This window comes from Triturus cristatus, chromosome 1_2 (assembly GCF_964204655.1).
Source record: "Triturus cristatus chromosome 1_2, aTriCri1.1, whole genome shotgun sequence".
NCBI classification, from domain to species: domain Eukaryota; kingdom Metazoa; phylum Chordata; class Amphibia; order Caudata; family Salamandridae; genus Triturus; species Triturus cristatus.
In genome coordinates, this window is record NC_140580.1 from 963420789 (window position 1) to 963434479 (window position 13691).

Here is a 13691-nt window from a genome sequence, read left to right on the forward strand (position 1 = left end):
GACCTTTGCTGGTGAAGGGTGGGGGCCCCTGACACGCACCCACGCTACCAGGGATCAGGTGCTGGCCTCGCGCGCGCTGCGCAATGAATTACAATCCACTCGGTATCTTAGTTGGGCGCGAACTGCCCGTTCGCCCGCCCGTTTATTCTTATATATCACGCGCTCACGTCGGGGACGTGAGCGCAACCTACGCAATGCGTCCAGCGCTCTAGCCGACGGCTAGAGCGCTAACTGTAACACTGCTCACTGCTCTTGTAATTCAAATGTGCCCCCCTCTGAGAAATGTGATGCGGCGCTTAGAATGTGAGTAAGAAGGGCCTCCTGGTCATCTGCAGAGGCCTTGGGTTGAACTGGAACGCCTAAGGGGTGGGAGATCCCCAGTGACAGGGGTTTACATTCCACACATCCCTTACAGAGCGAGGCTGAAGATGGCTGGGTACCAGTCCGCTAGGGATGCTCAGGTCTACTGCTATGAACAACATCTCCGGGGAGATATTGAATCCACTACTGGGAACAGCACCTTGTGTGTCACCGTTTGTACAATGAGCTGTGACAGAGCCTTGTTGCGTCACCTGCACTTGAATGAGCCTCTTTCTTCCAAAATGTATTTTGTTAAAACCGACAGCACAATTGTGCGTGTGTTTTTTCGTGGAAGAGGCTGTAAGATGTCTTAACTGAGCTCAGGCAGCAGCAGAATTGTGGTGTGAATTACAATTCCAGGCATGAACATACGTCATTCTTTGCACTCACTGCATACCACCGACCCTCTAAGTTCAGAAGCACAGCAAGTATAAAGAAGCAAGCACAAATTCTGATAAAGCGTGGGGAAATAGGGATGAGCAAAGAGACTATCAATAGAATTCACTGGCTGTCTAACGAGCGAAGTTAAGTGTGATTTATAGTAGATGTTTGAAAGGTTGGAAGGAATCAAGAGTTGTGCACGTGGCGGAACAACGAGGAGGCACCTATCACCTCCCACCTTTAACCGTTAAATGAAAGCATCTTTGGCAGTGGCAGCTGGTGAACTTTCAAAGTAGTGCGACTTTAGGGCTGAAGTAATCGTGAGTTCACTTTATTCTCAAAAGGTAGTAATATTAAATCTTTTGCTCATAATTTGGACAACATATCCTGCACTTTTAAGAGTTTGGGGGATTTTATAGTCCTTTTTGTTGTACTGTCTTCTTTTTTTGTCTATTAAATTATCAGTTTTATCCTTGTATATGTTATTACATCTTCTGTACATTTCAATACAGATTGTGCAGTATAGAACATTAAAACATGTTTTAACTGCTTATTCAAGTTTGTGACGAAAATATAAAAATTTGGAAACTTGACAATATGATGTACTCATGCGTTCTTTTTTAATGTTCGTAGGTCACTTCAGTCAGGTAGTGTGGAAGGACTCCAAGGAGTGTGGTGTTGGCATCGCGAGTGATGGCAAAGGTCTCTTCTTTGTGGTTGGCCAGTACAGTCCAGCAGGAAATATCACCAATCCAGGCTACTTCGAGAAGAATGTCCTACCAGCAGTAACATCTACCAGCAGCAAACCTACCCAAGATAATGATAAATCATCTAGTGGTAAGAAGACATGACCTTGGTCCAATCTAGAAGAGGGCATTGCAAGCTAAAATCTTAGCCTCTCTTTGGCAATTCTGCTGGTGTTAGTCAGACAGCCCAATAAGAGAATAACTGCAACAAGAGAAGAATTACAACAGCACAATAGGAGAATAAATTGTCCGGTTGACACGTCGAAGCAGCTTATATTTTTTCTTGCTGGTGAATTTGTATAAAAAATTGTGTGTAATAGAATGCAAAGTGCAGGCTGGGATATACTAGTTTATGAGTTCTATTTGGGGCAAGATGTATGCTTTCTTCATGGAATGGGAACAACATGTTCAGGTACATTGTTCATATTTAGTGCCTGGTTAATGTTGTAACGTTCTTAGTCCTATTTACCCCTTCCCGTCTCCCAGATGGCACTGAACATGCTCAGTAACACATCTGTGACAGTCTTCGCGAAAGAGCGTTATATGCATTGACTATCCATGTTAGTCCTAACCTATCTCTCCACAGCAGTCAAAACTGCAGACCTGCAAATTATCCAAAAAGTGTAGCCCGCCTCTTTCTTTGTCTCTGCATATGAATTTCAGGGCCCCAACGCTCCTTTCTTACCAAAATCCACTGACTTCCATTTGAGAAGTGAATTTACTTCAAATGTCTCCACTCGGTGAGTCTGGATATTTGATGGACCTGGATCCTCTGTCAGTGAGTTCATACCAGAAGCCCTATCCCCACTCCCTGGTACCAGGCTGTACTACTGAATATCACAGATATGAATATTGTGGACAAAATAATGAAGGCTAAAATATCAAAAGGTGCATTTAGAGGAAGTATAGATTTACTATTCATAACTCAACATCTACGTACTTAGAAGACATATATATCGTCAAGGCGCACATATGTGGAGTACGGTACAGAAAATCTATACTTCACTTTCGATATTTTGGTATCAGTTTTTTGTTCTTGATATCCCCATACCTCACGATTCTATCATTGATGTTCACTCGGTGCATCCTGGTACCAGCTTTCTTACATCTTCTGTCTATCTCTAGCTTTCAACTTTTGTTCCTTGATGGATGCTCATTTTCCATCTTTGGAACATTCCGCTCCTTCTCGCCGACTCTTGGGCTCGCCGCTCCTAGTAGTGTTTTCTTCTCAACGCTAGGACACTTCAGGCTGCGCCTGCGCTTTATAATATAAGTATTCCTTCATACTATTTTACTTCATCAGTCAGAACATATTGTGGATGTATTACTCTGTACCAAAATAGAAGCATGTCATTTCCGAGTCAAAGTGTTTATATGGTAAAACCAGGCAACTGTTGTGCCCTGCAACCTGTGAGGTCACCATTATCACCTTGCATAGGTAACATCTGTGCATTCCCTTGGGTGAACATCATGAAGCACCATGAGTTCTCTCTCTATTCCTACATGGATAATACTACGTTACAGTGAGAGTGCCCGGTAGCATGAATCATCACATCACTATAAGCATCTGCTTTAAGTGTCGACAAGTGGATGGTGGACAGGTAGCTGCAGAGAAAAACAATTAAAACTACAATATATTATTTGATACCACCCAATGCACGAGTAAGAAGAAATACTGTCTATCCCTGCTGTTAAGGTTTCACCTCCGAGGAGGTGCATAGCTGAATCGATTATTATGTTATTGTTTCACTGAAAAACAAACCATTGCTTATTGCGATGAAAGATGGAGTACTGTGTTGCTATGTAAGTGTAGAAAACAACTCCCACCTCTATAGACAAGGTAAAAAAAAGTCTCCCTTCCAGATTTTCTAGCAACGGGAGAAATAAAAACAAAATCATACAGAAAAAATCCCTCTGCCCTATGGGATGCTGCCAGCCGAGTCAATGGTTTTCCCGCTGGCAGAACTGGAGGTTCTCCCGCTGTGAGGGACTATGTCCCATTCCCTAGGAGGGACCATGACCACTCATGTCTCATGCATTCCCTGCCCAGCAGACCCACCCAACTGGCAAACCTGCCTCCCCTAGCCACCAAGGCATACCCTTGTGAAGTGCTCCAGTTTGCCCCTTTCTTGGAATGCATACCAGGGACCACCAGGCCTGAAGATTGAGGGAATTGAGAGGGAAGCCTAGAGCCCCTGAAGGAGTCAGGATGGCACTGGAATGCAAGTATGTTAAAAATAAATGTGTTGGTGCTGTGTGTGTATTTGTGAGTGTTTTTGATGTGTGTAGGCATGTTAGATGTGTGTGGGAGTGTTGTACCTAATGCCCACCCTTGTATATTGCTGTTCTTGGCACAGTGGTGGTAACTCTAGCCAGGTTGTGGGCACCCCTGGGATCATACCATTTGTCTGCCTTTTTAAAATGGTGGCATTAACCCATCGGTGGCTTTTCTTGACAAATTCTGTAATCCGGGGGATGATGCAGATTGCCCACCCAGGTAAAATACTGGCTGTACACAATGGTGGTATTTCATGGCAACATGGTATCATCTGACATGAAACCAACTCCATGTAAATTACTGTTCGGGACACGGTGCTTTCATGGCTTAGGAGTATGGGCATACATGGTATAATGATGGCTGTGACATATTCGTGGTCATTTATGCCACACCATGGGCATCCATAGTATGATTGTGCCCATCTTTGGCATAATGCTGGTCCTGTGAGAACTGTGGGCTTTACTAATAATATACCCCTCACACGCATGACACCATGGTGTGCACTTCTAGCATAATGGAGGTCCTGGCACTATGGTGGTAATTGTTTGCATTTTTTGGTGATCCATTGTTGTACACACTGGTTCCAAACCATGACATAATATGCAAATGTTTACACTGTAATAGTATGGAGTATTGCAGTTGCCGGGGAGCCATGTTCAAAATCAGTTATAAACTTTCAAAGATAATTTGTTTTTTACATTTTTAGATTTCTTTATTTAAAAAAAAAAATGTGTATATAACTTATTGAACGATATATCAGAAAAAAGATAAATAGCATGAATATTATTACATGCAATATATATCATTATGCAATTCTATTACACTAACTATCGCAAAAAGTAGTTTTCCTAGTCGTCTTGTGCAATTGATCAGCCACAAACTTGCCATGCATTATAACTCTCACAGTATACTAGCCAGAAACTGGTTATGCAGTAGTTTAAACACTCAAACGGTGATGGGAGGAATGCATACACTCACTCGAAGTAGCAATTCAACTCCTCGTTTTTTTACCCACAATGCCACTTTGGACCCAGCCATATGCAAATCATTCTTTACCCTGCTTTAATAGGACCAGTCCCTTCTTTGAACCAGAACACAAGCAACCCAAGACCAGTTTAAATAGCCAAGATGTGTTTTGCAGTGCGTAATTCACTGCTTTTGCAAGGCAGGATGACAAAAATCACAAAAAATAGTGGACATCAAATTCTCTGAAATAGAGAATGTATAGACATAGAACAATGCACAACTAACTCATCATACATAGAAAGAAACAAATCATAAACCTGCAAAATGTCTTTTAACGTGAATACAATCATTATTGAAACCAACATTATAAGTTATCAATCTGAATTTGTGATATTTATGCCTTTTATCATTTGATGTAATTCATAATGTAAGCAGATGCTTTCATTATAATTGGAATGATGATTGTAATTTCTGACATTGTGGGTATTCATGGCACAATTATGGTACAGGCAGTGTGGTGGTAGTTATTGTCATAATATTAGTATTCATTGCATATCGGAGGAAATTCTTGTTGTAGTGCAGGTGTTCATGTCTACAACAACTGCAGGAATACTGGCCCCTGGCATTTAGGCATTCATGGCCTAAAATGGGCATGCACGACATGATGCATAACTGACTGGACAAAACGTGGATAGTGCCAATGCTTGGAAGGGAATGATTTGAATATATTAATGTTCAAGCAGGCCCAGAGAAGAGAGGAGCCAGTGCAAGTGAAGATATGTACTAAGCAAGTCTAGTGGACTTGCTTAGCCAATCCTCTCTCCCAAACCCATAGCAGATGAGTCTTTGCTTGTGCCCGGGCTTTCAAGGTAGGGTTGGTCATTTGTAAGTGCTTGTTTCAACTAGGAAATGCCCTCCCAAACCACAAAGTCAAAACTTTATGGGTAAATCTTGACTTTCTTATGACAAGGGGCTTGTACTTTGATTCTGTTAAGTCCTTATATAACTGAAGATGTTGGGGGCATTGCAGGGACATGGGTCCTAAACCTCACATTGGCCTTTATTTGGGCAGCTAAATTATGCACCATGTGTATCCTTTTCTTTAGAATCCAGAGTAGAGCACATATCCGCAGTACAAATCATTTCTCCTAATTGCACTGACAAGATGGCTATGTGGGAGAAAATGACTCCTCATTCTTATTAATGTGATACATGAGAAAAGTTCAAGATCATTATTCCCTTTTGTTTTAGTTTTTTTTCACTTTCAACACAACTTGAAGTTGGTGTTGGATCACAGTTGTGTACATCGAGATCCCCTTATAGAGATATTGAAATGAGTTTGTGTATGATAATATTGCACGTAAAAACTGCCACATTTTGTTCTCTAGTACCCTTAGTAGTTCATAGAAATTCATTCCTTGATGCTTCAACACCCGCTTCTGTATGCTTCTGAGAAATAATATGAGTTAATTTTATGTCAACAGCTTGTTTTCTATTAAGTTTCAGTATGTGATCTGTTGACGCTCTAATTAACTAATTAATAGGGTTGATATGCATGATCAAGGCTGTCTACCTTGTGAACCTTTGTAAGATTTATTCCAAGGTTAAATAGCACAAACCTTCATGAAGTAGGATTCCAGGTTAAATATTATGAGTTTATTTAATAATATAATCATTACAGAATTCAAAAAACGAATTGGCTAATTAGAAAATAGCATATTCAAAATAATCAAAATATAATTCTTGCAAGCGGAGTAACATAAGATCTGCCTCTAAAAGAAACTCAAAGAAAGACTTAGTACAAAGCAGATAGACAGTTTGATACAGTCTGTTCAATTCAAATGTCAGGAAAGCTCAAAGTATAAATCAAGAAACAGACTAGTGCAGAGTCCGCCTTCTAAGGAAACCCAGAAACAACTGTCTCTTCCCCAAAATAAAGCAGCTTTTATAACGCCTTAGGGCAGAGCCACACACATTTCTTGGTCTGATATTACATGACAGGGTTGAACTAGCAATGTTGGCAACACGTAAAGCAATGAACATTCTAGTAAGCACAATATCTCTAGAGATACCTACTGCCTAAAGTATCTCATTGGTTAGGCCATGCACGACTAAGAAAACCAATTGACATTTTATGTAACACAGAAATACAATGGTTTGCTCAACTAATGGATGGCCTACACAGAGCATCATTAGAAAACCATGACAAATTACAGAATAGAGACACATCCTGTACATTGCTTCTTTGAATGAGCACAAATATTACATTATAAACACCTCAGTTTAGGCTTCATTTTCGATTATTTGTTCTGAAATGGAAAAACACACAAGCATACAGAGAAAGAGAAAGGCATTGCTCAGGTAAAATAAATGTGCAATATTATTCTGCAAATGTGCTTTCAATTCAAACTGACTGAGGCCTAGGAACACTAACCAAACCTCATCCAAATTAGGTGCCATTTCTAATTTGTGAAATCTCGCCTACAGGTCCATGCCATCAACATAGTTGTCGTACTTCATACTCACTGACCTCATAGAGCAGTATTACTGGCTTTGTTGTCTCAATCGGGAAAGAGACTGGCAGCATCTACTCCAGGCCCTGACAACATAACCCTATTCACCCTGAAAATTCAGAATAATCCAATAAGATATGCTCTTCTCAATATCCAGTGCCAGCTGGTTTAAAGCTACCACCATATATTCAAGAGAAATACATATTCAAAGTAGAATGATAGTAATCATCATGTGTAGGCGTCCCTAATAAAGCTTATTATCAATGCTTTTAATGGACTCTAAATCTTACCTGCTCCTGCTCTAGTGGGAACAGTCCTGCCTGAACTTCCATGCTGGATCCTTCCAGAGAGCAACACAAACAACTTGTTTTAGCCTCCTTGGGTCTAATCAATGAGGTGAAATTTTTATTCTGTTCAGATCACCAGGCATACATCTGGATACAGCTGTCCCTATGCTGAGAGCTTCGAGTGAAGAAACCACTGTATAATGCTTAGAAATTTTGAGTTGATGGATTTTATCCTGACCTTCTACCTATTGAATACAAGAGAGTCCCACAGAATGGGTCATTTTCACTGCAAATGTGATCCATGAAACAAGCAGGAGATCTGCAGATCAAAGTTAATGAATTGGCACACGATGATTTAAAATGATGTTGAGAAACAAGATCAGCCTGGTGGGCAAAAAACAAATCTTCAGATGTGCTCCTGTGAGAGATCTATCTATCTATCTGTCTGTCTGTCTGTCTGTCTGTCTGTCTGTCTGCCTACCTGCCTGCCTGTCTGTCTGTCTGTCTGTCTGTCTGTAGCTAGCTAGCTAGCTAGCTAGCTAGCTATCCGGCTGCCTGTCTGTCTAGCTATCTAGCTAGCTATCCGGCTGCCTGTCTGTCTAGCTATCTAGCTAGCTATCCGGCTGCCTGTCTGTCTAGCTATCTAGCTAGCTATCCGGCTGCCTGTCTGTCTAGCTATCTAGCTAGCTATCCGGCTGCCTGTCTGTCTAGCTATCTAGCTAGCTAGCTATCCGGCTGCCTGTCTGTCTAGCTATCTAGCTAGCTATCCGGCTGCCTGTCTGTCTATCGAGATGGGGAGAGATATAGATATATATCACATTTGCTCTTAAATGGGGTTTGTTCCAAAGAGTTAGAATCCAGCCACTCGTGGGCAGCTTGTGGATTTTGAAGTACCATAAACCCTGACTGGTTTTGTTTTACATTCTCTATCACCCCCGTAATTATAGAAAAACAGGCCAACATTTCTTCTTAGACCTGGTAAAGAAAGGGCATTTGCACTAAGAAACAAAGATGACAAGTGTGAGCCTTATGACCTTCTTCAGGTCAGGCAAAAAGGTACCGATTGGAATTTCTGATGGAATCTGTCTGCCATCAAGAAAGTACTTACTGCAATCCAAGGTGGTCCCTTGAATTTCTTTTATAGGGAGACAGTGCAGCAGTATGTTGTGACTGATGCTTGAAGCTTTGTCAGTGATATATAAGTTGAATGTCCTAACTTTGGCCACAAGGGCCTCAATGAGCATTGATTCTGTGCTCCAAGCACGTGTAAAGCATGCCTACTGTGGGTCTAGGAGGTTGTGTAACTCAGCTTACATTGACAATTGGGTCACTTTGCTACAACTTAGCAGGATGTTGGGTTTTTATTCAAGTGGGGTAAATTTGAATGTTTATAAAATAGTGGTCTTCTCTAATAAGGTAAAGTTTGTACCAACGCAGGTTTCCAGTTTTTTGTCAGTTTTATTTTTGAGAGATAGCCCCTATCTACATTGAATGGAAGTGGATTATCAAAAGTCCACAAACAGCTGGAAGTTTTAATTATCTCGCCAGTTTGTTTAATTTTAAATGCAGCGTTTGGTAGTTTCTTTTTTCTAAAAGGTCCTCAGATAGAAATGATGGAGTTTATTTCTATTGCTTATTCATCTTAAAGACATTGCAAGGGTATCGCATTATTTATCATGGCAAAGACTTTCCTAAATGTGGCTAGGATGTTTAACAGTTCCCTCTGTGATTTAAAAACATTTATTAGTTCTCCAGTACTCCATCTCTAGTTTATTAAAATATATCTGTATCCTATTCCCTCTTGTGTACTGGCTTTGGTGTTAACTGCTTTTGAAATTAGTTTAATAGCGGAACTTTCCTATGAAGCCATTCCGCTTGTTTTTTTTCTATTTGTTTCAATGAAGAATTTAACCAGTTTGAGAGTGAATTTCTTGAGGCTCATAACACCTACCGGAAGCAACATGGCGCGCCTCAACTTCACCTTAGCCGGAAGCTCTGCCGTTCTGCACAAGAATGGGCTGATAAACTAAAGACCATTCGAGCGCTTCAGCACAGTGGGACAGAAGATGGCGAGAACCTCTTCTACAAGTACAGCTCCAGTGCCAGAGAAATGCCAGGTAAGGACACCATCCCGCTCCTGACAATGCGCGTGCCAACCAAGTAAATTTGCAGAAAAATGGGATCAGAATGTAAAACCAGTAATGGAAAAGTGAACAACTGAATGGAGAGAAATAAAAAATATTTGAGGGAGGGACAGTATAAAATGAGGGGGTTATACAGGGTAATGAGGAAGAGATAAATGTGATTAATAGCAGATCCAGGCTTCACTAGAAAGTTGGCTAAGATATCAACATCTAGGAGTTGTCACATTTCCATTGCTTGTAATAAACATTTTTCCATATCTTGTACAGGAAGGGAGCCAGTGGATTCATGGTACAGTGAAATCAAGAACTATGATTTTGGACGTCCGGGCTTCAAGAGTAACACAGGTGAGAAATTTGAGGAACTTCATGAATTCTGTCAAAAAACACAGGGTAATGAACATCAAGGATATATGTTGGTTGCACTGTCATGCTCCATGCCGCAAAACATGAAATAAAGTGGCAGAGCAGAAAACGCCTCGGACGTTCGCTATAGTTAACGAGTCTGGAACCATACTAACAAGATTGCCATTGTATTCATTTGGGCAAAAGAGGCCTGGGAATGGGTTTTTCAGAGTGAGACTGGAGACTCACCAAGCCTTACATATATCCTTGCATGTTGCAGACTTCCCAACAGTCCCTGAAAACAGATGGAGGAAGTCTGAACTGTTCAACTGGTGACTGATTCTTACCCAGTCCCGTCTGCTTTTACGATTTACTGGCTTCTTGAGAAGCCTCCATGTTTCCTTCTGCCTTCTGGCTGTGTAATGAAGTATTTTTCAGCATTACTGAAATTAGGGACTTACATTGTTTTCTACCTGTTAACTCATAGGTCACTTCACACAGGTAGTATGGAAGGATTCGAAGGAGGTTGGCGTTGGCATATCGACCGATGGCAGAGGTCTCCATTTTGTGGTAGGACAGTACAGTCCCGCAGGCAACATCACCAATTCTGGCTACTTTGAGAAGAATGTTTTACCACCAGGGACGTCACCTACTGCTGCTATCGGAAATGGCGGGAAATGGAATTCGCCAGGTCCTGCCCAAGATGCTGATCAGTCTCGGTCCAGGATTGAACGAGTAAAATCCGCTGCTCCAGGTGGAGGACGGGGTAAGTGATGTTCTGTAAAACATTAATATCCTTTTTAAGTTTTAGGTTAGATCTTGCCTACTACAAGGTCGAACTATTACCATCAAATCCACTACCCTTGCACCTTGGGAATACATTTTCACATCTGTGTTGTTGATCTCTTATCTTTATAATCTTATCTAAAATTTAGCTTTTCATTACTGAATTACTGAATTTATTTTTGCATATCTGTATGTAGTTTTTTGATTCCACTCCATTAATTCTTCACTGACTTTGTTTGTGGCTACACCTAGCTGACACATAAAAGTGGAGACTTTCTGCACTTCAACATCAGCAACAGCTCCCAAAATTGGGGCATTCCTGTGCAAGTCAATTACTGGTCTGCTATTCAAATTCTGCCATTACATCGTTTCCCCAAAAATGAGCTTGGAGGGATCATTTGAGACCATAGACCTTCACTACATTCTTAATTTCCTCCTCAATTATTGCTTTTTATTTGAAAACTCAATTGTGACATTTGTCATGATGTTCTTAAAAATTACTTAAATGGCAGGATCGAACTTGTAATTACAAGAATTGGATTATGCAAATTTATTATACTTAGCGATAAAGCTTCCTAGTAAGTACGGAGTGCTGTTATATAGAAGAGGTTTGATACAGTGGAGGAGGGACATAAGTACATCTGCCAATCTTGCAAGAGGATTCTCTCAGATCATATTGATAACAGAGATGCAGTGGATGTTGTTGCCCATTAGAAAACCTGCATGCAATACAAAATACACAAGCAGAAAAGCTGTGTCACCCTTCTTATTCTACCATGATCACAGACTGCAAGAAGGCACTGTGTGCTACACCACTTTCTTGTGCTGTATTAAAATTAAAATCTTTTACTTCCAAACCTGAGCTGTTCCTACCTCTCACCTTCACTCAAGCAATCCGGACATGCTGTCCTAAAGCCAGAAGCCTAAGAGTAATCTCTCCAATATTTGGGTTAAAATATTTTATCTCTATCTGTGTTACTGTGGTTTTACTCCAACTGCTAAACTGTTAGATGTTACTCATTAATTTGCCATTATAAATGTTTAAGATGCTGGTCAATAGACTGATGCATATGATGGATTACTGTATTAGCATGCTAGTCAACAGTGTGGGCAATGATCCCTCCCTCTTTACATATTACCATAACAAATTCTAAAGCTTTGACAACTAAACAGGTATATATTTATTTGTAAACTGCACAGACTAAAGTGTCTTTAGGTACTAACACAACTACCAGTAATCTAAATTCTGCTGTACCATTATCAGTAGATTAGTCTAATACACCCAATGAAAATAAATTAAGTTCCAGTACGGACTAATTTCTTAAAAACATGTTTTTTCGGCACTCTCCTGACACATCTGCTCATTGGTGGTTTTTTATGGCCCTTGGTAGGGATTTCCCTACCCTGGGTCCTAGTAGAGCAAATCTTCGATCCCTTTTCAAGATGAGGTCTTGGGGCAATAACAAGCATTACTTGCCGTACCTCAGATGTGCGAGTAAGACGATATCCTATGATTGATTTCCTCTGATGGTATACTGGGTCAGTTCTGCTAATACATTTAGGTTCAAATACGTTTTTATTAACTTTTTTATTAACTTTTAACATCTGCATTACCATCACTCTCAGGGCCAATCTCTTTGGACCTTGCTGACATATATCATAAAACCTGCAGTATTGTGAAGAAAACTATGCACCCTCCCCCCCCATTTTTCCATCCTCCAACCAGAACTCTCCCCTGCCGCCTCCGTCTTCCCATGCCCATGGATTGTTGGCCTTTTTTCTGAGCCCGTTTGAGCAACACTTCCCTCTTCAGCTGGTTGTTTGGGGTCAGGTTGTGTGGGTTTTGAGACAGGCATATCACCAAATATTAATTATCCAGTTTGGAATCAGTCAAGATGCTCCGTTCCTCACACTATGGAGGCAAATTTCTCCATGTCCAGGGTCCACCACAGTTTCTCTGCCCATTTCTGCTCCAAAGGTGGACCGGGTTGCACCCAACAGTTTTAAGATTGTCTGTTTAACCTCTAGTAAGAAATGGGAGATCGGTCAGCCCGCCATCTGTACAGAGAGAATATATCTGGGACCCAGTGCCCCAACAATATCATCTCTGGGCAATGGGTCAAGCCTCCGCTTGTATCAGGACTTCGTCAAAAATTGGCGCAATGCCGGTCACAGTCGCAAAATATGTGTCCAATAACTGTCCTCACTACACCCTGTCTGACACTTCGATCTCCTCCCACCTCCCATTTTTGCTAAACATCATGGGGTTTATTGCCATCGATAGCAGAAGAGATTCCAAGCTCCCTTTGTGAAATACAAAATTATTTGCTTGTTTCAGTATTTCTCCCCACTGGTCCTGATCTAATGTTATGCCCAGTTCCTATACCAGGCCCTATGGAAATGAAGATTTGGGTCTCCCCCCATCTGCCAATCTTGCAAGAGGATTCTCTCAGATCATATTGATAACAGAGATGCAGTGGATGTTGTTGCCCATTAGAAAACCTGCATGCAATACAAAATACACAAGCAGAAAAGCTGTGTCACCCTTCTTATTCTACCATGATCACAGACTGCAAGAAGGCACTGTGTGCTACACCACTTTCTTGTGCTGTATTAAAATTAAAATCTTTTACTTCCAAACCTGAGCTGTTCCTACCTCTCACCTTCACTCAAGCAATCCGGACATGCTGTCCTAAAGCCAGAAGCCTAAGAGTAATCTCTCCAATATTTGGGTTAAAATATTTTATCTCTATCTGTGTTACTGTGGTTTTACTCCAACTGCTAAACTGTTAGATGTTACTCATTAATTTGCCATTATAAATGTTTAAGATGCTGGTCAATAGACTGATGCATATGATGGATTACTGTATTAGCATGCTAGTCAACAG

The 13691-nt window shown here is 40.9% G+C and overlaps 1 protein-coding gene across 4 annotated transcripts in view; it reads left to right on the top strand.

The window, feature by feature from the left end:
* LOC146868458 (uncharacterized) overlaps positions 1-13691 on the top strand; it is a 443450-nt gene that overhangs the window by 346705 nt on the left and 83054 nt on the right. For all 4 annotated transcript variants that reach the window (XM_085610211.1, XM_085610220.1, XM_085610226.1 and 1 more), the window contains 4 exons: positions 1375-1578; positions 9436-9648; positions 9943-10020; positions 10505-10783. In XM_085610211.1, the coding sequence (XP_085466337.1) occupies positions 1375-1578; positions 9436-9648; positions 9943-10020; positions 10505-10783 (774 nt within the window). The remainder of the gene's footprint in view (positions 1-1374; positions 1579-9435; positions 9649-9942; positions 10021-10504; positions 10784-13691) is intronic.